The following is a 25,270-nucleotide window of genomic DNA, read 5'->3' as shown; positions in this document are numbered from 1 at the left end:
CCCAGGAATGTTCTATTATCCAGCTTTGCTTGGGATTCCGATGTACTTACTAAACAAAGTAAAGAAGGTGCCTTCCATGCAGGCCAGAAAAATTCCATTATTGCCCATTTAGTACCATTCTTTGGCTCAGAAAACATCTACTGTCATTTCAAAAACATGCACCCAGATGTTTCTTTAAAGAATACCTTATACCAGTATATCTCAAACTGGAGGCCCCGCAGACCAAGCTACTCACCTAATAAAGTCTAGACTAGAAGCTGAATACTGTCCCTTTGAGGGGAGGCGGGGGGGTTCCCACTGGGCACCAATACAAATAGAAACACATATAACGCAAGTACTGAATTCTGAAGGTGATCAGTTATTCTCGTTAATCTGGAGTACTTATTAACATTTGAGAGCACCATGAAAAGACACACTTTAAGAGTCCACAGAGAAACAGTAGGTCCACTAATGAACACCAACCCCAGGCTACATCCTTGGACCTCAGAAACTGCCCTCCTTGCCTAGGTGCAAGCTCACCATCTTCAGGCACCATCAAAATGCTACAGGTATTCATAAGTGAACGTGTTCACAAAGGGAGCTGCTGCTGAGAATTAACTCCAAGGAATGGCTGAGGCTATCTTAACTATTCACGCAAACAGATTCTGGTAACTATTCAAAAACGAGACTCAGGCAGTGCCAGGCAACATCTGCTCAGCATGTGGGGTCTCATGCTCACTTCTAGTAACAAACGAGGCCACTCATCTTGACCCAAGATTTTCAAAAGCCACTGCTGTGGAGAGAAACCGCTGGCCAGTTGAATAGAAACAATGTAGCAGAGCCATTAACCACACATTAGAAAAGGGAAAAAAGTCTCCCAAGGGATTCATAGAATGTAGGTGGCTGGAGGAGGTCCCCAGTGGAACTGGGTCCCCGACGGTTTGTGGAGGGGGAGGCCTGCCTCCTGGGCTGTATTGCCACGTGGACACGGGGGCTGCAGCGAGGCGGATCCCCAGCACCCTGCCAGGGTCCTGAGCCGACTGCAGGGGGGCCTGCTCCTTCCCTCCCTAGGTTTGCAGAGCTCTAGCCACGGAACCAAGAGAACACACGAGGGCAGGTGTGAGGGCCGGGAGAGAGGGCCCTCCTCCCCAACCCCGACAGGAGGGGCTCACGTGAGCGCCCTGCGAACGCGGGACCAGGCCCTAAACACCGGGCCCTCTGGAAATCAAAGTTTCAGAATAACGCGGTGTTTCAATGAATCACTATTCGGGGAAGAATCTAGTAGTGTCCACATGAGGAGCCCACAAGAAAGTTACTTTTTCCTTAAATAGCCATGACTGGCAACTACTAGAATTCTCGAACACAGTTGAGGTGATTTTAATTCAGATCCAGGTAAATCAGAAGTTGTCCAATTGTTTTCATAAAAACAAGACTGTGTAACTTGCCACACTGATAGAGGGAAAATTTCTTTTTTTAAAATAAATTTATTTTGGGCTTCTTTGGGTCTTCGTTGCTGCCTGTGGGCTTTCTCTATTTGCGGTGAATGGGGGCTACTCTTCATTGCGGTGCGCGGGCTTCTCACTGCAGTGGCTTCTCTTGTTGTGGAGCACAGGCTCTAGGCGCGCGGGCTTCAGTAGTTGTGGCACGTAGGTTCAGTAGTTGTGGCTCACGGGCTCTAGAGCTCAGGCTCAGTAGCTGTGGCCCACGGGCTTAGTTGCTCCACGGCATGTGGCATCTTCCCGGACCAGAGCTCGAACCTGTGTCCCCTGCATTGGCAGGTGGATTCTTAGCCACTGCGCCACCAGGGAAGTCCCCTGATATCAACTTTAGATTCACATCTTGCAATAATTCCTAAAATCTGTACCTATTCACAATGAGTATGTTTGTTAAGAGCTTTTCTGAGGAAAAAAGTGATACAGAAGACACGCCAATGTTCAAATAATTTAAAACAAAAAGGTAGATTTAATGCAATAACCACATTAATCTGAGGATAAATAAATCCACAACAGGCTTTAAAGTTTGAAAACGTTTTCCTTTCTTTGCAGAGAGAATGGTTTTCTGAAAGCACACAGGACCGAAGACGTCAAAACAAAACACACCGCCTTAGTGTCTAGGTGAGACGGGCCTGGTCCTCCCTGCTGCCTTCCCGACACCTGCCCCGTACACGGAGAAGGCTTCTTTGAAACTCAGGAGAGGCACTGGCTTCAGGAATAACTGGATGGCTTGTTTCCCGAATCGTCTTCCTGTGACCCCATGCTCTGGAAGGGAGGGAGAGAGGCAGTGCACTTGTCTGCCCTGGCCAAGGGTTTCCCGCCAGCCCCGGACACCTACGCCCCCGAAGACGCCACCCCGTGTGCAGGGGAGGCAGGTCCAGGACCCCCACCCTCATCCCTAAACACACTTCCAGCCTGGAGTCTGGAAACGTCCCCAACGAGTATGTCTCTGTGAGCCTCCCCGATATGGCTTCTGGGCACAAGCTCACACACCTGATGGAGGATGCCACCCCGCCCCGCCCAGCCCACTCCGTGAGTGAGGGGGCCCCAGTCACCTTCTGCACGAACTGGGGGTTCACTGTGATCTCCTGGTCCATGGCCCTCAGCCGTTCGTCCAGCTCTATGCACCTCAGCATCTGCGTGGCAGACAGGTGTGGATGCGCTGAGTGAGCGGGTTTAGGGCAACTTCACCTTTTTAGCCTAGACTATTACTGTGGGTGCTACAGGGTCACAACCCTGGGGCCAGATGAATTCTGGAGTCAGAAGTTTTGGATTCCGTCAGCAACACAGTACAGCAGGACCTGGGGCAGCACCCCGTCATCAAACACGCTGACATCTTTTGCAGTGAAACCTAAAAATATTCATTTGCCATCACATGAGTTACAAAAAAAACCTTCCCGTTTTCAGGGTTTTTTAAAGAAAACTTGGAATTGCCAAAAACAGACTGTGGAGACATACTGCTTTGAAGGTTCTGGAGCTGTTCAGTTCAATCCGTTTGCCTACACAGAGGTAAGAAACCAGACCACCCACACACTCCTGGCTCATGTCCAGATCCCGGCAAGCATTCGGAGCAGGATGCACTCCGGGGCCCACGCTGCTGCCCAGGGGCAACCGCGGACGGCTCGTCTCCTCCAGCTGCCCGCTCTCCCCCAGCAGAGACAGGAGATTCCTGACTTCCTGAGCTGGGGCTCCAGATTCACATTACTGAAGGCTCTACAGTATAGGTGGCCACTGGGTACGGATAAAACCGTACCGATTCTAAGACCCTTCAACTGTTTCAGGAGTTGAAGGAGGCTTTGGTGAGCTAGACAAATAAGCTAACCCACCATCTACTTATAATCGTACAACCTGGGAGAGTCCGCCTTGAAATTAACTTTCTAAGAAATAAGATGTTCTTAGAAAACTAGTTGGGAACTACCCGTATTTAGAGCTAAAATTATCTCGGAATATAGAGTCAGTGTTTCAGGTATAACATCATAAACATCAGCCCAAAACACCTGGCATTCATATTTACCTCCTGGTCGATGTTATGAAGCATGGCGGGGTTATTATATTTTTCAGGGTTATCATGGAAACTGACCATCCCATCCTTCTGATTAATACTTGCAAAAATTTCACCATCTTCTATCTATAAAAGAAAATCAGGAAAGCAGTTTAGACCCCAAAACGATGTGAACATGCAGGGTTTCAATACGATCAGGAGAAATCACGGAAAGCAATAAATACATCTGCATGTGCATTTAGAAGCACCACCTGCTTCTTCAAAGATCTCTGTTAAATGCCTGTCACGTGCTCTGCACCAAGACAGATGTGAAGGGGTAAAACCCACATAAGGTAAATTAACCATTTTACTTAGTTTATTTATTTATTTGGCCATGCGGCATACAGGATCTTAGTTCCCCAACCAGGGACCGAACCTGTGCCCCCTGCATTGGGAGCGCAGAGTCATAACCACTGGACCGCCAGGCAAGTCCCAAATTAACCATTTTGAAGTGAACAATTCAGAGGATTCAACTACACTTGTGATGTGCAGCCACCAACTCTACCCTGTTTCAAAAGACTTCACTGCCCCCCCGGGGAACCCACCCCGTCTAGGCAGTCACGCCCATCTCCCCCCTCCCAAGCCCCTGCACACTAGTCTACTTTCTGCCCCATGGATTTGCCTGTTCTGGACGTTTCATATAAATGGAGTCAGACAATATATGGTCTCCGTGTCTTGCTTCTCTAGCATAATGTTTCGGAAGTGCCCTTACATCTTTAGAAAATTTCTGTGAGATATAACTGACGTTGCCGTTGCATTTTAAAAAGTGAAACCCTAACACATTTTTGTTTCACCCCAGTAGAAATTGTCTTCTGGTCCTTTAAGAAAACTTTTCTGCCAATGTTGATTCCAAGGCAGTTTCAAGGTCTTTGTTCTTCGCATCAACAACTGGGGATTTATCTGTTTGAACTTCACCGCCAAATCCTGTCCATGAAGTAAAAAGCGAGAAGCCAATAAAATCCCAAACAGGTGTTATTCTAACAAATTGCTCCCCAGGTGACAGTGGTCTGTCACAGTGGAACTGAGCTGCCTGAGTTGGTCTGCTCCTTTCCATCCTGGAAAGGGATGGGCCCCAGTTAATGAAACACCAACAGCCCAACACACACTAAACAGAAGGCGTAACTCTGACCCCATGAGCAAAGAGAGCTGCCTCTTCACAAAGGGGAAGGACATGCACACCGGGCTGACCACAGTGGCACTCTCTGTAGTAACTACAACTGGAAACAACCCAAGCGTCCCCTGATGGGAACGGAAAGGCAGCCTCGTACAGTGGAACGCTGCAGCCCTGCAAATGAACCAACTACGATGATACGCAACACTGTGCATGAATCTCATGGTGTTGAGCAAAAAAAGCCAGGTTCCGCAGTACATATGCTGTACATTGCCTTTTATATAAAACTCAAAAATAGGACGTGACTAAAACTAGGCCGTTAGAAATCAGGATAATAATAACCTTTCTAGGCAGAGGTAGGGCTGGAAGCAGGTTTGAGAAGGCTACACACTGTATGATTCCAACTATATGACATTCTGGAAAAGGCAAAACTGTAGAGAAAATAAAAAGATCAGTGGGGGTGGGGGAGGGGAGAGGGACAAATAGGCAGAGCACAGAGGACTTTCAGGGCAATGAAAATACTCCACACGATATTATGATGGACCCATGTCCTTATACACCTGTGCAAACCCATGAAAATACTCCACACGATACTATAATGATGGACCCATGTCCTTATACACCTGTGCAAACCCATGAAAATACTCCACACGATACTATAATGATGGACCCATGTCCTTATACACCTGTGCAAACCCACAGAACGTCCAACACCATGAACGAACCCTAATGTACACTAAGGCCTTGGGATGGTGACACATCTGTGTAGTGCTGTCAGTTGCTAAGAACTGTCCCACCCGGTAGGGATACTGATAAGGGGAAGCTGTGCACGTGTGGGGCGGGGAGCCCTGTCCTTTCCCCTCAATTGTGCTATGAACCTCAAACCGCTCTAAAAAAATTGAGTCTTATTTAAAGAACAACCCCTGCCTTCATAAATTTTCCACGGTAGGGCAGGATTTTTCAGGTGTGGCCTGACGTTTTGAGCCAGACAATTCTTTGTGGCGGGCGCAGTCCTCTGCATCGTGAGAGCTTGAGCAGTGCCCCCGGCTCTACCTGCTACATGTGAGCAGCACCCCCAGCTGTGACGACCAGAAGCGCCCTCAGACATTTGCCCTGGCAAATGCCACGTGTCTCCGGCAGATAGAACACCGCCAGCGGGTCTGGAGCCTGTCAGGGTCCGTCTGGGCTGGGCAAGCACCTCGCTAGCTGTGTCCGCACCGCTGACGAGCAAGTCCGGGGAGGTGTGCGGCTGACCCACGGGACGAAACCCTGTGGGCGGCAAGGTGCTCTCAGCAGGCGCTCCGAGGCTGGGGAGGTGGGACGGGTTTTGTTTGTTTGGGATGTGTGTCTCTGTGTTTGGAGGATTACATTGAAGGAAAAAACCTCCAAACATTTGTAAATTGAACTATGGAAAGAAAATACTCCATTATCACACTGAAAACAGTTTCATGACTCCTAATCCGGACCTGGCAGCACTCCTGACATCACAGGGGAGATCACTAGCAGAAAACGCAGAATGCTGACTTTCTACATGAGAAGACGTGCCTGACCCGGGCTAAGGACAGAGGTTTGCTCTTGGGGATCAGATCGGAGGCATGCGTTTGTGTAACAGAATAACTAAATGATGCTATTTCAACTTGGTGGGTTACCACATAGTCATTTAAATGCTTATCCAGGGACTTCCCTGGTGGCGCAGTGGTTAAGAATCTGCCTGCCAGAGCAAGGGACACGGGTTCGAGCCCTGGTCTGGGAAGATCTCACATACCGTGGAACAACTAAGCCCGTGCGCCACAACTATTGAGCCCGCGTGCCGCAACTACTGAAGCCCGCGTGCCTAGAGTCATGCTCAGCAAAAAGAGAAGCCACCGCAATGAGAAGCCCGCACACCGCAATGAAGACCCAATGCAGCCCTGCCAAAGTAAGTAAGTAAATAAATAAATAAATATAAAAATGCCAACCTTTAAAAAACAAATAAATAAATAAATGCGCATCTAAATTTGGGGAGTGGGGAGTTACAACTGGGAAGTAAACGGGTCTCAGGTGTCCTGTGACATTTGCTATCTGCAGCTGGAGCTGAGCGCGTGGGGATCTGCTCTGAGTGTGGTCTCGGGGTGACACCGCCCAGGAGGGGGGTGAGTCAGACTGCCACCCATGAGGTCACCAGGCCCCTACCTCGCTGCACAGGACTTCCTCAGGGCAGCAGGGCCCTGCCCCACATATGGCTCGTCCGTGGGCTCATCACAGACCAGCAGGCAGAGCAGCACTGCTTTGTGTCTCTTTGTATTATCTGAAGTATTTCATGAGTGTTTTAAATGATATTCACAAAAACTGTGACAATGAAAATATAAATACGGAGCACTGCTAAGACACCACTGTGTGTGACACATGAGTACATGTCACGGGAAAACCCCAAAGACTGTAAGGAAACCGACGAAAATGTCCACAGTGGTTGACGCTGGATGGGCCCCCTTCGTCCTCCTTTGTATTTTCTATCGTAAACATCTGTTACCTTTACAAGGACAAAAATACAGTGATTACTTTTTGAAAAACAGCAACACACTCACCATGTGCAAGACATACTTTTCTGCCTCCTGAGGTCCAGATAACTGCACACGACTTGCCATGTCTTGTAATGACAGCGTTAAAAAGGTCTGAAATTCAGAAGTTAATTAATCACAAATAGAAACGCTGAGGAAAGAAATTTTATTAAATGTGTACAGAGTTCTACTGAGTCTCTGAAAAGCTTTCCAATACTGTACAAGATAACTTTTTGTTGTGAAGATGACATGCAATGGATAAACTAAGGTTTCAGCATCAGTTTTCTAGAGGACTAATGACTTTTAAGCAGTATCCCACACGTGTATCCTGTACATCTGAAATGACGTGTGCACCGCCATTTCAGCGCCGCCTGCAACAGCAAAGATTGGAACCACCTAGAAGTCCGTCAGCAGAGGACTGGCTGAGTGCAGCACAATTACACGAACGGACTCCTACACGGTTGTAAAAAACTTACTGGGTGTGGACAGTTTTTATGAGCTGGAAAAGAATCCAAGACATGTGCATCGTTAAATATAAAAAAGGATGCAAAACAGGGTCTACAGCACGCTCACATCTGTGTACAAGGAAAGAGTGCATACGTGTGACAGCACACATGCGTATGAGTGCATGTGCCTATGTGCACAGATGATCTCTGGAAGGATATCCGAGAAGCGGGTGACACCAGGCTGCCTCTGGGGAAAGAAAAGGCCGGCTGGGGTATAGGAACTGGATGGAGATTTTTGTGTCTTTGAATTTCGTATTGTAAACATATTACCTTGTAAATAATATAAAATTGAAAAAAAATCACATTCGTCCTTCAAAATTCAAAGCTAGAATGTGTAAACAAATAGGGGGTTAAAAGGAAACCAGTGTTTATCATGGGTTTGCCTGGGACTTGATGAAAAGGCCCCCTTCCAGGAACAAATTAAAAGAACTCTTTTTTTAGGGCAGTTGGCAATATTTACAATGATGGCATTTTCACAGCAGGCCATGTTAAGACTGTGATGTTGAAAACTCTTGATAAGTCAATGACCGAAAATTCTACTGATACATATACTTTAGTTCAAAGAGTAGCACGCCCTCTGCGAATGAAACTGCTGTTAATCCTAAAAAGTATCTAAGTAGTTTAGCGCCAATGAGGACTCAAAAGTGAACATTTCTAAATACCCGGAACTGTCCTTTTCCCCATTTCAAAATAAGGAGAAACTTCCACTGGAATGTCTACCAGAAGAGGACTGGTTGAGTGAGTTTGACCATCTGTACAACAGAGTATGAGGTACAGTCATTATGGTGCAGGCTTACATTGCCATGGAAACAAGGTGAAGACAGTGAAAAAAGCAGTGTACAGGACAGCACATACAATATGATCCCAACTACAGTTAATGGGGTGTCTACACACAGAGCAGAGGGATTTAGAGAGACGCCCACAAAACATGAACGTGGAGCAGATCTGAGCCTCACATGATAAGCCCATTTCCCTGGTGGCCCTGCAGCAGCCTCTCATCCCGACTCCCACATACAGTACACCTGCTGAGACTTCTTTAAAAGCCTGATTTTTTTGCCCTTTGAATAGCAGACTACTAACCTGGCTGGAAAATCCTCTGATGCCCCATCTACTGTTCTGGCACCACGGCATGATGCCACGCATCCTCCACGGCGGCGCCCCTGCCCACCAGCAGCTGTGATGCCCCCCCAAGGCCGCCGGGAAGGGCTTATCAGCCCAGCGGACTCAAATCAATGGTAAGTCAGCACAGTAGGACCAGGACGCTGGTGACTGTGAAGCCACTGCCCCGCCCTGGACTGGCCACCCAAGGCCCTTCATGTTTGTTTGATCACACTCTGGATCCGTGTTTATCCAATCCAAAATGGAAAACTGCACTTTCCATATAAAGCATACCGACTTCTCGGTATAAGCTATCAACTGATTCCAAAGTGACGAACTGGGGTTGACTATTTCACAAGAGTTTAACTGATGATTTTCGCAGTGATGCCTACTTACTAGATTCCCCAAGTTCTAATTCTTCATTTAACTCTCATCCGCCATTTTGTAACTTAACATTTTTTTGAACGTGCACTGTCTCCTCTCCTTGTTCACATTTTGGTTTTCCATCTAAACTCCCAGTACCAGTCACCTACGGGTGCAGCTGTTTCCCAGCAGCTCCTCTCGATGGCGAGATAGAAACTTATTGTACTTAGAGCAGCTGTGTTGGCACCTGGGCCAAATGGAAAACACTGTGGGGAGAATTCAGCTGCTGGTCACCTTGAATCTTTTAGGTCCGGTCTTTTTAGCCTACGGGTCCAGCTGGCTTTTCTCTGACAGGACATTTGTTTTTCCTCTTCTCGAGGTGCTCTCTCTTTCGTGTTTCCATCTTCCTCTTACAGACGGATGTCTGGAGTGTCTGGAAGGGGCCTCCTCCTCGTGTGCGGTGACCCTTCCCTCTCCTCCTGCTCCAGGAGCAATTCTCCCCGTGCAGTGGCGGCCTCCCCGGCTGCCCCTCCTCCCCCTGGTCCCCTCCAGCCTCCCTGGCCCTCGCATCAACTGAGCAGCATCCTTTCCCCTCCTCTGCCTGGAGCCCTACAGCCCCGTCCTTAAGCCCCAGGAGAGGAGCCGCACCGTCCCGGTCGCCGCTGCTCTGTTGGTTTACCACTGCCTGCAGCAAACGCCTTCCTGGCTCGTGGGGAGCTTCGTTTTTCTTTTTACACTTTCCTGGGCGGTTTTAACATTTGATAATAAGCGTATTTTCCATCATCAAAAGCCACTAGGTTTATTTTCATCTTGAAAATAGAAAATACACGATCGGCTCACCTCCCCCAGCTCCAGTGTGCTGGCCCTGTGCCCCCGCGTGCGTCAGCCCGCCACAGGGTCCAGAGCAGCATGGCCACGCCCCCGGGCTCCCTGTCTGTACCTCCCAGGGTGGCCATATCTCCTACCTCTTGCCCTTCACCTGTCCCTCTTCTCAAATACCCTGCCCCAGCACTGGAAAGACCAAAAGCACCCATCAAAGTGCCCTAGGGAGTCAGCTGGGAGAGCTCTTCCTCAGGACGAGACCCTGTGCTGCTGCCTCGGCGCTGACGGGGGCGAGGGGAGAAAAGGAGCCCAGGGTCGGAGGGGCCCGGCCAGGGCCTCACCTTGGTGAGCCTCTGGATGTTCTTCTTGTACAGCGAGGACAGGCACTGCTTCACCAGCCCCATGTTGTTGTCGCGAGCGAAGGTCTCGCTGTGCTTGGTCACCAGGGTGCGGAGCTCCGAGGGGTTGTTGGTGGAATAAACTTGCGCTAACTCGTGGTACGCGTTGCTAAGAGGCTAAAGGTGTGCAGGCGGGAAGAAACCAGAGTCGAGAGTTAGAGGAACGGAGCCTGTGTAAGACGCAAAAGAAAACATGGCACTGAATTTGGAGCAAGTACATTCAACATCCTTTACTGTTACCTAACAAATTATAATTTACCCAAAGCAAATGCCTAGTTTTCAAGACCAAGGATAGAAATGCACCATGGAGCAGTTTACTGTCAAACAAAAAAAACACCCACTTTGTAGTACAGAGCAAACTGCTGCACAGCAAGTGCAGCACACACAGTTAGTAAAGGCACACAGGTCTTTTTTCTCCATCAGGGGCTCTTGATTTTTCTCTTGATAAACCACTTTGGGAAGAAAGAAGGAAAATTCCCACCCTCCTCAGTTCCCTCTCCCGCTCACACATACCTCACCGGGTGCAACGGGACAACTCGCTACTTCTGGGGGGACCAGAGACAACAGGGCTGAGGGCGCACTCAGAGGTGTGCTGCTTTCACCATCGCATGCGCTCCCCTCTACCTCATTACGTGAGCATGCGTTGCCCTCTACCTCATTACGTGAGCATGCGTTCCCCTCTATCTCATTACGTGAGCATGCGTTGCCCTCTATCATACGTGAGCATGCGTTGCCCTTATTACGTGCGCATGCGTTCCCCTGTCTCATTACGTGAACATACGTTGCCCTCTTACTACATGCACATGCGTCCCCCTCTATCTTATACGTGTGCACGCATTCCCCTCTCTCTTATACGTGAGAAACTGGACCCAGGCCCACGAGTAGGTCCGCGGTCCTGAGACACGGATTCAAACCTGCATCCCCACCCTGAAGCCTGTGCCCTCTTCACCACTCTGATATCACCGCCAACAAACCACAACTGTGGGGAAGGAGGCTGAGTCATGGGGACCTCACCTTACAAAGGCCCTCCTCCTAGGGCCACCTCAATCACCCCGGGAGCTCCCCAAACCTGCGCGTCCTTCTACCCACCCCCATGCCCCCGTATGTGACTAAAAGCCTGGAGCCTGAGAAGCACGACGGGCTCTTAGAGAAGGACACGGGCCACCCTCAACAAGGCAGCATGGAAATCTTCTCATCAGGAAGACTCTCACACTGATCTAGTGAAATTCTGAATTTTGTACAAGGAGGGTCAGCAAAAAATTGTTATCAGAATGATAGTGACTTCAGTTTAAAAAAAACAAAACCAAAACCCTATGAGCATGTATTATTTAAAAAAAAAAAAAAAGTAGGTCATTTCTTCACGTGGTCCCAGGGCTGAGTCCTCAGGGAAACAAGAGCAGCTCTGTGAGCAGCACTTGGGGTCTAATAAGATTCCCCGGCACTTGGTCAAAGTGAGAGTCCAACAGAGTCAGCACTGCTTTTCTAGGACCTTAAACATCTACAGCTATGATCACCCAGAGCAAAAGTGTGAAAACAGATTCCTAGGAACATCGCGGTCCGTCAGGCGATCGGTGTGCACGGACTGGGAGGGTTCAGGCTCTGCCAGACGCCCAGCAGGCGGCAAGTGAGCATCTGCTAATTTAACGTGCCGGGAGAGCTAGGGCCCGCAGAATAAGACGACAGAGGGCTTCCCTCGTGGCGCAGTGGTTGAGAGTTCACCTGCCGATGCAGGGGACGCGGGTTCGTGCCCCGGTCCGGGAAGATCCCACGTGCCGCGGAGCGGCTGGGCCCGTGAGCCATGGCTGCTGAGCCTGCGCGTCCGGAGCCTGTGCTCCGCAACGGGAGAGGCCACAACAGTGAGAGGCCCGCATACCGCAAAAAAAAAAAAGATGACAGAGCTATGCATCACCACAATTTCCTATGAACAGAACATGTCACCTAGGAAATCCTTCTGTTTTAAAAACTCACCTTAATGAATCTTCCCACAATTTGAGACGTGTATTTCGGCAGCTGCTGCACTTTGCCAAGCAGTATCAAAGAAACGAGAATGTACTTTTTATATGCCTCCAGCATGATGTGACTGACAGCCATAGCAGGAGTGGCGATGGCCTGAGCAGGAGTGAAGACAGCAGGGGAGCTTGAATTAGGAAAAGAGCACTTATACTAAATCACTACCTTTTAACTCTAGCATTTACCCTTTGAACACATCCAACTCACTGGGCTTTGGTGTCTTCACCAAGCTGTGCGACTATCACCACTACTGAATTTCAGAACATTTTCACCCCCTAAAAAGAAACCCCAGGCCGTCAGTGGTCACCGCCCACCCCCCTACCCCAGGCGACCACTCCTCTACTTCACATCTCAATGGATTTGGCTACTCTAGACAGTGCATATAAATGGCTTTTTTCTGTGTGTGTGGCCTCGCTGCGTGGCTTATGGGATCCCAGTTCCCCAACCAGGGATTGAACCCAGGCCCTGGGCAGTGAGACCACGGAGTCCTAACCACTGGACCACCAGGGAGGTCCCATAAATGGCTTCATGTAGTCTTTCGTGAGCAGCTTTGAGGTGACATTTTCAGGGCACACCCCTGCAGTGTCAGGCCTGTGTCAGGACCTCATCTGTGTCATGGGCCAACAGTGCCCCACCTTCTGTGTACTCAGATCCTCAGCTGGCGGGCGTCTGGCCACGTGAATCATCATGGTGCTGTGAACATTCATGTATGGATCTGAGTGGACATTTGTCTTCACTTCCCTCGGGTGCAATCCTGGGAGCAAAGTGCCAGGTCATTTGGAAGTTGTAGGTTTAACGTTTTGAGGAAGCGCAGAACTATTTGCAAAGCGGCCACACCACTGTGCACCCCGCTGGCAGTCACGAGGGCTCTGAGTTCCCCACATCCTCATCGACACGTTACTGGCTCTCTTTTTAACTTCAGCCATCCTAGTGTGACTTGATATCACACTGTGGTTTTGATTTGCATTTCCCTGATGACTAGTGCTTTTAGCCATCTGTCTATCTTCTTTAGAGCAATGTCTATTCAAACCCACTGCCCATTTTTAAAATTTTATTGTTGAGTTTTAAGACATCTTTGTATATTCTGGATGTAAGTCTCTTATCAGAAATGTGATCTGCCGATATTTCCTCCCATCCTGAGGCTGCCTTTCCACCTTTTTTCACCTGGATTCATGAGGGTTAAGAATTCAAAACTATCACACCCAAATCAGCCCAAATGTTCCAAATCAAAATCCAAGCCACTGAGCCTACAAGGCACTTCTGAGAATTATTCAGCGGAAACACTCATGCAAGTGCAGAAGAACACAAGTGCCACGATCCACACGCAGCACTGCTTTAATGGCGAAGCACCAAACCTGCTTAGAGTACCACGCCGACCGGGGGCTAGTGGACTGCCAGGGCCACCTGTGGCACGGGGTAAGAGGAGGGGGCTACTTTCACTCTTTACTTTATATAATGCTGCGTGATCTGAATGTTTTTCACTAAGTACATCCTTCTTTTGGATTTTAAAAGGGCAGTAAAACAAAATCTGTGTCACCTCCTGAAATTAAGGTACTAATACTACCTGGAACTGATGTACGTCATGAAGACACAGCGCCATGAAGCAGACTGTCACTTGGGCTAAAGAGGGACTATGTGGATTATCAGGTAAAAGCCTTCTAGCTGTAAACGTGAACATGCTGTGTCTTTGACATTTCAACTCTGTGACAGACCGCGCACCCTCCTGCCGCGCGCCCATGTCTCGGCACCCCTAGACCATCGGCGGGCTCATCCCACCTCTGCTAGGCTGCAGAGCCACCGCGCGTTCAGTCGCTGGGGTGTGTGCTCGCAGTTTTCTGAGGAACTGAGATTGTGACCGTACGGTCAATGTAGTCCCCTGGAAGGTCCTACCTGACGAGTCACGTCCTTGAAAGACATCGCCCCTGCCAACAGCACCCGTGGTCACCTGCCCTAGGCCCCCAGCGATGCTGGCCAGCTCCCGCTCACTGAGGCGACACCCACTCACAGGTCTGTGCGGGGGCTTCTACAGCACCTCAAATACACCATGAGCTCCTCTGAGGCTTGCAATGTCTTCTATTACCTGAACACGTGCTCTGAATGAAAGAACTTATGGACATCTGGCAAATTTATCCTAAAACACTGGTTGTAGCCAGCACTGTCTATCTTTGTTAGACCCTGAGTGAAGCTGCAGAGCTGCGCAATATGTCTCATTACACAGACACAAAGGTGGGAGGCACTCTTCACTGTGTACTCCTTCACACCCTTTGAATTACAGACCAGAAGAATGTTTCATTTATTAAAGTAACAAAAACTCGGGAGTTCCCTGACAGTCCAGTGGTTAGGGCTCAGCGCTTTCACTGCTGTGGCCCTGGGCTCAATCCCTGGCCGGGTGCTAAGATCCCACAGGCCACGCGGTGCAGCCAAAAAAAAAACAATGAAAGAAAGAAAAACTTAACCGAACGTCACATCTGGTTTCAGAACAAGAAGATGCGTCAAAGGTCACTCGGTTCCATCCCTTCCCCACACACAAAGGAAGCTACGAAGTCAAGAGACACGCACAACTCAACCCAAACCAGATGGGGGTCGTGGCAAAGCCTGGTCGGCCTGCCCCACAGTGCCCATCCCTCCCCTGCCCTGCGCCCCTGGCCACAGGGAAACGGCCTCTGAAAGGACCCTCCCCTGCAGCTCCAGCCGCCAGCCTGCAAGTTCATACGCCCCCGGGGGAGCGCCGACTACCTGCTCGTAGAAGTAGAGTGCCCGCTCGAAGTTCTTCAGCCCGGTGTAGACCATCCCGCCGTAGTAGTAGTAGCACAGGAAGTGCTTGGCCTCGTAGGCCCCGTTCTCCTTGCAGATGTCCACCATGTCCACGTCCAGGTACGGGAGGGCGGGCTTAAAGCACTTCGCCAGCAGACACAGCTGTGGAAACATTGACGTGAAGCCATCACTCTAGGTGCACTTCGGCTTTAGCAGAAAGAGCAGATTCCGCAAAGTTCTAGAAAATAACTGGCTTTACATTTTATTGACTAAAATGATCTAAATGTCAGCACGTTATTCCATTTTCTTAGGCATTCAGAGTACAATAGCATTTCTTTAGAAAAGACTAACCAGCTATGACATAAAGGGCTCCACGTATGAAGCAAAGTCCATCTATTTACAGATGCACGACAAGTGTGACCTTTTCTCTTCACTGACCTGGTGAAGTAAGAACAGTTTTCTCTCCAATCACTGCTTTTCCATGTCTGAACGCTTCAGGTAAGTGTAGGGAATGTGCAGCTCAAGAAAGCAAGATCCAGCAAAGTTCTGTGTCTGGGTGATGCGGCACAGGGCACGCACTGTACACCTGAGATCTGCAAACTTTACTGTATGTACGTCACACCTCCATCACAAAAGTTTTTTAGAAGAAATAAAGAGGGGACTTCCCTGGTGGCGCAGTGGTTAAGAATCCGCCTGCCAATGCAGGGGACACGGCTTTGAGCCCTGGTCCGGGGAGATCCCACATGCCGCAGAGCAACCAAGCCTGCGCTCTAGAGCCCGTGCGCCTAGAGCCCCTGTTCCGCAACAAGAGAAGCCACCACGATGAGAAGCCTGCGCACTGCAACAAAGACCCAACGCAGCCAAAAAATAAATAAATAAATAAATAAAGAGAAAAGAGAGCACGTCTCCATGTGAAATTAGAACATGTGGTTGAAATAATCCACATACCATGCTATTCATTAAGGAAACAACCTAGATACCCCACAGGGACTGGCTAAACCCATGTTATGGAATTCTCTGCAGCTGTAAAGCACTGACATGGAATCATCTCCAAGACACAGTAAGAAAAAAGCAAGGTACATAAGACATTGTATAGATTAGCATTTGTGTTTAAAAAACTAGAGAAGACAAATATAAACATATCTGCTTATACGTGCATAAACCATCTTTGGAAGGATGCCTAAGAAACTACTAATTCCAGTTTCCTTTGGAGAGAAGGGATGGGTGGCCAGTCAGCAGGTGGGAGACGGGCTTCATTATATACCCACCGCCCTTTGCCATCTGGGTTTGGAGTCACACAAAATAAAATAAATACATGAACAACACTTTGAAGTGTAAGAAGTCACCTGGTTCGTCCTCAGGTTCCAGAGCTCCTTACTGGGATTGTTAAGGTCACAAGCGCTACTCACCCCACCTGCCCCCACATCACGAGCTGACTAGCTGGGCCTCAGTCGACGGTTTGCGCTCAGTAGCCCCAAGATTCCCTTCCCAGCAACAGGGGCAGCTACACATTCCGAGGCTTAGAACACAGCGCCATCTTCACCAAGTCCAACCGTGACTCGGGGCAACCCCTCGCTGCTCACCTGGCAAAGGTCAGCATGGACGGAGGTCAACTGGTTTGTGTTCATCTGCATCTTGTCAATGGCCTGCTTAAGGACGCCGATTCCGCGCAGGGGCTGTCGGAAAGGACACCTGTCAGCACGCTGGGTCCTAGGCTGTCACTTAGAAACGAAAGTAACATACTGATGGGCTCTTCTAAACCACAAGAGGAGGGTCCCACAGCCTCTCACGAAACTTCTGTCCCTATTCAGTCAGAAAATGTTGTCTTAAGCTGTTTATTGTGATAAGTAGAGTAATTCAGCACAACTTTTTAAATCATAAAGCTTTTTCTAATTATTGGAGATCAATAATCAAAAGCAACATTACACTCTCAAGAGTTCATTATACTTACAGCTAAACAAAAATTTTACAAATTATTTACAACAGATGAGACCTATGCTTAGGAGACTGAATTGTGGATAAGGACGTTGGCATTGTCCCGCAGGGCAGTCTAGGTGTCACCTGTGAATTCTCTCCAGCAACATCTCTTACCTGGTGGTAAATTGCTGTTGAGAGTGATACCACAAGCCCCTTTTACAGCACAAGGGGCGCCAGAATGGCAGTTCCAAGCACAAACGGACCGTTTTCCTGCCCTGACCATGAATAACAAGACCAAGAACCACACGAGGTGCAGTCAGCTTCTGGAGAGGAGGTGTGACCATAAAATAGCTGAGGAGCTTAACATGTTTTTTCAGTAGAGACTTGGGATTAACCATCTCCCTCAAACAATAATTACGTAGTGCTCCCACAAAATACCAACTGGTTCTTTGTTTTCAGACTCTTTTACACTAGTCTTGAAGTTGAATTTCAAATCAAAAAGAAACTTACAAATTACAACTTGTGTCAATATCACAAAAAATAAAGAGTTTACCAGATTAAAGGAAACTAAAGACACACAACAATGTAATTCAACTGTGATCTGAGGCTTTTCTGTTATAAAAGGTATCAGTGAAACAACTGGTAAAATCGGAACCAGGTCAGGTTTGCTAAAGGAGTCGGTCAGTGCTCATCTCCTCGTGTTGGTCAGCGTGCTGCAGCCATGCAAGGGAACGTCTTAATTTGTCCTAATTTCTAAGAAACACTCGGAGGCACTCAGGCATCACATCTGCAACTTTCTTTCCGGGGCTCAGGAAAAAGAGAAAAGAATGAACAAGTATGGTAAGACGCTAACAGCTGGGGGCTCTGGGTGTGAGACGCTAACAGCTGGGGGCTCTGGGTGTGAGACGCTAACAGCTGGGGGCTCTGGGTGAAGGGCACTTATGGCAATTAAGTATACTAACCTAACAACTTTTTTGTAAAGCTAAAATTATGTCATAATTGCAAGTTAAAAGGTTTAACAAACAAAAAAGCGGCATTTTACAGCACAAGGGTGCTAGAATGGCAGTTCCAAACACAAGCAGCAGCCTCCCCCTTGAGGCACCACTTCTGTGGTCAGAGCCCCACAGTGGATGCTCTGAGCTCTCCACAGCGACCACGTACATCCGAGCATTAGGGTCTCAACACCAGGCTGGAACCCTTACACTCAGCGCACTGTGCAGGTTAGAGGCGTGCGAAACAGAACTATAAATACTCAAATAACATTCTTACCTGTTTTCTTTCCACAAGTGCATTTGTTAGCTGATGGCAAAGCCCAGCAACTAGACACAACAATAATAAAATATTGAAAATATAAATGACTACAGGGCAGAATACATTCCGTGGAAAAGAAGAAAAAGCTGCTCCCCTTACAGGTGTCTGTTGCATAGCGAATGTGCTCCCCGTTACAAGTGCTGATGAAGAGCTGAACCTGTGAGAACAGCGTCTCGAAGTCAGGAACGCTGGGCATAGAAAACTTCACAAACCTACAACACAGAGAAAAGAAGCAACTTGTCCTGGCGTCTCACAGGGAAACGGAGAAGTCCGTCCGTCCGTCTGTCCGTCCTGCCTCCAATGCTCTGTGAAGTTAAAGGAGTCACAGTACTTTTAAAAATGAAGAACTGGAATCTGTGAGATTCTCCCGGCCTGGTTCTCTGCACAGTCAAGACACAGAACATGGACACAAATAGAGGTTAAGAAAAATATGCTTAAAAAAGAACAACTTTTACCCAGAGCAGTTAGGCAAGAAATAAAATGCAACCAAAAAAGAACTTTCAAAAAAGAAAACTCCGTCAAATGAGGCCAAATAGCAGGTTGTCCTGATACTCGTGAAGTAACTGAATATAAACTCATAACCAAAAAATTTTAAAAATAGATTTCTTTAGCAGTCCGATGTGCTCAGTACTGCTTTATTCGCCTAGAAACCCGCTGTGGGCTTCTCCTGCCTGAGCAGAACACACTGAAGCTACGGGCTGGCCGGAGGCCACGGCAGCGGCTCATGGTCACGGTGCTGCCCCAGGACCCAGGGGATGCTGGGTGACCTGGGAGAAAAACTAGCTGCAGGGCAGGCCCGGAAGGAGTGGAGCGCTGAGAAGAGGGATGACTCAGGCAGGTGGCCCGTGCCGAGCCACCTGGGAGATGATGCCACCAAGTGCCATCGTAAACACCAAGGGGGGTCGGAGAGGTTTCGAGGGAGGAATCACATAAGCTACCACCACTTAGGCGCTGCTTACACGTAAACTGCAAGCTCTTCTTTAAATAGAACAAAAAACTGAATGGTTTAAACTCATTTCAAGAAAAATCAAATGGGTATTATTGCCTAATGACAATTTCTCCATCTTTCAATCTGTACTTCCATCTATATAGTATTACTTAACAATGCCACCTTACATCTGTAATTACACTTTCCAAGTATCAAAATGTGTCCAAACAATCTCATTTGGGCTTCACAATAGGTCAGTAAGGCATTGTGATGTCCATTTTATAAATAAAAATATGAAGCTCAGGGCCTCAAACCTCATAGTCAGCAGAACATAGATTCAAACCCAGGGGACCTGGAAACAAGGTCGGGGCTCTTCCCAGGTTTCCTTTAACTGATATACAACGTAAAACGCCTTCTCGTTTCAAACAGCTTCCACACACATCACCTCACTTGACATGCGCATCCGCGTATGCTGACGTGTGTACAAATCTTGCTTTCTGTTCTTTTAATCGGAAACCACAGGCGGCAGAAATCTTCCCCAGCCATCCCAACCCGCGGAACCTCCTGCAGCGGAGGCCCTGCTCCACATCTGCATCGTTTGAAACAGTGGCTACAGGCAGCTCCTGAGCCCTTGGGGTGTGGCAAGTGCAACTGAGGAACTGGACCTTTCACTTCACTCATCCATAAAGATTTACATTCAAACAGGCACATGAGCTACTGGCCGCCCGTGTTCCGACGGCACCTTCCTCCTGACGCATACCTGTCTCAGAACCTCAGTGCAAGTGGAGCCAGACCCTCACTTTAGGTCAATTTCTTCTCGGTTTACTTACATTACCTCAACTTTCATAACAACCACAAAATCCCGATTTATAACACTACAACGTCAAGAGAAAAGAATTCAACTGTCAAAGACGCAGAGTCACAAGAGTTCAACAGACCAATTGAAATAACGTCTATTTAACTTGGCCCTAAAACAGCTTAAACTTGTACAGCAACTATAGCTTTTTTAAAAAGGGGGAAAAAAAACCAGCTTCAACTTGTCTGAAGGGAATTGGAAGCCAGGCTGCTCTGGATCACTGGTAACTTCCCTCGGTATAGCCCCTGTGCCCTGTTCTGTCACTCTTCCCTCTTTTCTTTCTAAGTTAGAAAATGGGGAGAATCCAATGGACTACGTGAATAGAAGTACTCAGATAAACGCAAACTACAGCGCCCTCAACTGAGATGGCCATTCATTTTTTAAAATACATTTCAAAATGTGTATAAACGTTAAGAGTTTTAAAAGATGATAAAACAGAACAAAATATAAAAGCACCTACTGTATAGCCCAGGGAACTCTACTCAATGCTCTGTGGTGACCTAAATGGGAAGGAAATCTAAAAAAGAGGGGATATATGTATAGTTGATTCACTTTGCTATACAGCAGAGACTAACACGACACTGTAAAGCAACTATACCCCAACAGAAATTAATTTTAAAAAGTAAAATAAATAAAAATGAAAGCAATGATTAGCCGCATCGAGTTAAAGGTAACTACCACAACGTGACTTTAGTTGTGCAAAAGAGCTCACTGTCATTTCCAGGGCTTACTGCATACACCAAAAACCCCCAAAGCCAGAAAGTGCAGCGCCGAGGTTCAGCGTGCACAAAATCATAGAGGAAAACGCCCTTACAGAACAGCAAGGACTCCCAAGGAGTGCTCCTGGACATCCAGAGCCCCGAGCACGGTGTCCAGATGGGATAAGTTCTTCGCAAGGAGCTCCCCACTCTTGTTGATCAGTTCACAAAGCTGAGTCATTTGCCCTGGAAAACAGGAATAACACTATCATTCAGTTATACCACTAACCAAACCAAAGGAGGTCAAATCCCAGACTTCACACCTCAGACCTGCAGGTGCCTGAGGGTGATTTCTTCTCCTTCATTTCGGACGAGGACCCAGAAGGGCCAAAGACGTCTTGCCTGCAGCCTCAGCACTAAACTTCCCACTTTCCTCTGGCCCCTGAAGGTTTCCCCTTTTCTCCGCTCTCGCTTCCAGTCCCCCAAGCCAGCAGTGTTCACATCACCGCCAGCACCGCCGCACCTCCAGGACTATGACTTCACCTTACGGCTACGCCTCTGGGTCCACTCCTTTCTCTTCCTCCACCTTCCCTCAGATCCCCACCATTTCCCGTCTGGACTCCACCGTCTTCCAAGTGGTCTGCCTCCTTCCATCTCTCTCGTCCAGCCCACAGCCCACGCTACACCTGTCTGACCTTTCTGAAGTGCAACTCCCATCACACCCCTCCAAACGCCCCCTCGGCCCCGCCTGGCCTCCTGAGCCCCCCCTCACACACCAGCGTCCCCGCTCTTGCCTTAGGTCTCTGCACGGCTGCTCTCCAAGCTCAGTGCTCCCTCGCGACTCTTCCACGACCCCCACGACCCGACTCACTCACGTCAAGGGTCAGCCCGGGCCCCCCTCCCACGGCTCTCTGTCCTCTGTGCTCTCTGCATCCCCGGGATCCTGGTGTTAGGTCATTCACGTGAACTCAGCAGGAGAGTCGTCCCTTCCCCAGCTTCAGAATGCAGTGCTTGCCTAGCACCCAATCAATCAACAAGCAGCTTGCTGAATTAATCTAACTGATCCACCAACCTTTCCCCAATACCACAATATTATGTCTTAACAACTAAGGTACAGAATCTAATTAGGCCAGAATTGGACTCACCGATTTCCCCCCAAGGAATTTTCTTTTTTAATTGAGATATAGTTGATTTACAATATTATATAAGTTTCAGGTGTACAAGATACTGACTCACAATTCCTAAAGGTTAGACTCCATTTATAGTTATTCTAAAATATTGGCTATATTCCCTGTGCTGTACAATGTATCCTTATAGCTTATTCTATACATAGTAGTTTGTACCTTTTAATCCCCTACCCCTATCTTGCCCCCTCCCCTTCCCTCACCCCACTGGTAACCACTAGTTTGTTTTCTATATGTCAGTTTCTTTTTTGTTATATGCATTAGTTTGTTGTATTTTTTAGATTCCACATGTAGGTGATAACATGCAGTATTTGTCTTTCTCTCTCTGACTTACTTGACTAAACATAATACCCCCGAGGTCCAACCATGTTGTTGCAAACGGCAAAATTTCATTCTTTTTTATGGCTGAGTAGTATTCCACTGTGTGTGTGTGTGTGTGTGTGTGTGTGTGTGTGTACACCATATCTTCTGTATCTATTCATCTGTTGATGGACTCAGGTGCTTCCATATCTTGGCAACTGTAAACAGTGCTATGAGCACTGGGATGCATGTATCTTTCCAAATCAGTGTTTTCATTTCCTTTGGATATATACCCAGGAGTGGAATTGCTGGATTGTATGGTAGTTCTGTTTTTAGTTTTTTGGGGAACCTCCATACTATTTTCCACAGTGACTGCACCAATTTACATTCCCACCAACAGTGCACGAGGATTTCCCTTTCTCCACATCCTCGCCAACATGTGTTATTTGTGGACTTTTTGATGACGGCCACTCTGACAGGTGTGAGGTGGTATCTCATTGTGGTTCTGATTTGCATTTCCCTGATGATTATCGATGGTAGACTCACCGATTTTAGTGGGTTATTCTGACGACAGACACCACGGCCACACTCTACTCCCACATCCTACCAGCTGTTTTCTGGTGGCGGTGGAGGGCACACGTAAGTCCACGGGCACTAACCTCTCAAGTCCCCCAACAGCTCTCTTCCACAGTTTGAACTTCAAGCTACCCATACCAGCTATTTCTATTCAGTAACTGAGTGATTTTTCCTATTAAAAAATACTTAGGAAAAAAAAACAACACTTAGAGGCTTCCCTGGTGGTGCAATGGTTAAGAATCCACCTGCCAATGCAGGAGACACAGGTTCGAGCCCTGGTCTGCGAAGATCCCACATGCCACGGAGCAGCTAAGCCCGTGCGCCACAACTACTGAACCTGCGCTCTAGAGCCCGTGCACCACAACTACTGAGCCTGCGCTCTAGAGCCCACAAGCCACAACTATTGAGCCCACGTGCCACAACTACTGAAGCCCTTGCACCTAGAGTCCACAACAAGAAAAGCCATAGCAACGACAGTAGCCCCCGCTTGCCGCAACTAGAGAAAGCCCGCGTGCAGCAACGAAGACCCAACACAGCCATAAATAAATAAATAAACAAATAAAAATTTACCAAAAAATAAAATAAAATAAATTTAAAACTTTGAAAAACACTCAAATGGTATAATGCTTAAAAAATCCAAGTGACTGTAGCCAGGAACTCTGATAATTTCTAGAGCTTCTTACTATACTTTTAAATTTTTACCAAAAATAAACATTCCATTATTATCACACTCACTGCAAAACAATAACAAAGAAAGTCCATTAGGTATCACCTTTCACGGTAATAATACTAGTTGAACTGGGAAATATCAATACCAACTCATCATCATGTTGTTAGAGATCTCACTGGCAGGAATGAAATAGCTTCTTTGCAGTGATTTGAATCACCCACAATTAAGCATTTCAGTCCATGATTTTCCCCCAATTAAATAACCAATCCTGAGACGAGACCTAAGAGAAATGCTGGGTCACCGTGAAATCATAAGGCAGTCACTTCGTGCAGGCCAAGGGGAGACACACCTAAGGGCCACAGGGTGCGTGTGAAATGAACCCAACCAGATGGGGGCCAATGAAACGTCCTCTAATCAGAGAAAGCTGGGACATTATGCCATTCCCTTTACTTAAGGTTCATGGGAGAAAATTCTGAATAAGAGCTGAGGAAACAAGCTCATTAACATTTGCTATTCGGGGAGCATGAGGCACAAGCACGAGGCCCAGAGGCACAGGCACGAGACACAGGGGCAGGGCAAGTGTCCTGTGCCTCTGTGTCCGGCACACTGCTCCTAAAGCAGCGACTGGCACAGAGCGTGTGTGCAAAGCTTTCAGATAAGTGATCCTGCTTGATGCTCACGACCACAGCCCTAGTTCTGTCTTGTAAATAAGGATACTGGCCCGGGGAAATTAGGCGGCTGGCACACCGAGCGACCGAGACAGGACTCCAGCCCAAAGCTTCTAGGCACACGGAACCGCGGGAAGGAGAAACTTAAGTCCGTGGCACGAACGAACGCATGGATTGCTTCTTCACGCCTAGAGAATATGGCTCACCTGTGAAGCCAACTCCTACCAGTAACGAGAGAAACAAGACAGAACCGCGCCCCACACCTGAGCAACCTCGGGGCAGCGCCTGCCCACGGAACTCAGGAGAGAAGCGTGCCTACCCAAGGTCACGCAGCTCCTGCAACTTTAACGGTTCCTCCCTCTCAGTCCTGACAACTCGGCGGAGTAGGGCCATTTCTATTCCACGAATGAACAAACAGGGTGGGGAAAGAGGCCTTACAGCAGCGGCCAACTACTTTAATTCTGGGCCCAGGGCTCGATACGCAGGTGATGAAACGAACGAACCAACTGCATGAAAATAAGGAAGAAAATTAACAACGGTCACAACTCCGCCCGCAAGAGGGGAGCCTGGAGCCAGGGCCCCCGGGGGACGTGCGCGCCAAGCCGCGAGGGGCCCCGCCACGCGGCCAGGTCGGGAGGGGCCGCCGGGAGCCGAGACCGAGGGGGCACCGACGGCGGGGGGCGGAGGCCGGGGGTCGGGACCAGGGCGGAGAGGGCGCCCAGCTCGCGCGCTCGTCAGCCCCGGCCCAAGCGCCGAGACCCCCGGGCCAGCCCGGACGCAGACTCGCGGCCTGCGCCCACCGCCTCACCTTGGGCCGAGAGCTGGCGGACGCTGTTGACGAACTGCTCCAGGGCAGACGCCATGTTCCCGGCGACCCGGCGGCGGAGACGGCGCACGCGGGACGAGGACCGGCGACCCACTGGAGGGCCTCGAAGGCGATGACGTCACTTCCGCCGCTCAAGCACCGCGAGATCTCACCTACCTGGGACCCGGCTACTGTTTCCATGGAATCCGCTCTAGGGATGCCACGCCGGAAGGCAGCTCTCTTTC

At 48.6% G+C, this 25,270-nt stretch overlaps 1 protein-coding gene across 1 annotated transcript; it reads right to left on the bottom strand.

Annotated features, from left to right (window-relative positions):
- Positions 1 to 1,918: 1,918 nt before the first annotated feature.
- On the bottom strand, positions 1,919 to 25,162 carry COPS3 (COP9 signalosome subunit 3). Its single transcript, XM_030861161.2, has 12 exons — positions 25,029 to 25,162; positions 20,939 to 21,068; positions 18,440 to 18,552; positions 18,299 to 18,348; positions 16,696 to 16,788; positions 15,095 to 15,274; positions 12,317 to 12,457; positions 10,292 to 10,465; positions 7,189 to 7,275; positions 3,487 to 3,600; positions 2,528 to 2,608; positions 1,919 to 2,237 (listed from the first exon to the last, which is right to left on the bottom strand). The coding sequence occupies exons 1-12, from the start codon at positions 25,081 to 25,083 to the stop codon at positions 2,184 to 2,186; spliced, it is 1,272 nt and encodes a 423-aa protein (XP_030717021.1). The 5' UTR covers positions 25,084 to 25,162; the 3' UTR covers positions 1,919 to 2,183.
- Between the last annotated feature and the right edge of the window lie 108 nt (positions 25,163 to 25,270).

Source organism: Globicephala melas, chromosome 20, assembly GCF_963455315.2.
Source record: "Globicephala melas chromosome 20, mGloMel1.2, whole genome shotgun sequence".
Classification (NCBI taxonomy): domain Eukaryota; kingdom Metazoa; phylum Chordata; class Mammalia; order Artiodactyla; family Delphinidae; genus Globicephala; species Globicephala melas.
This window is presented reverse-complemented; position numbering and strand designations above follow the sequence as displayed.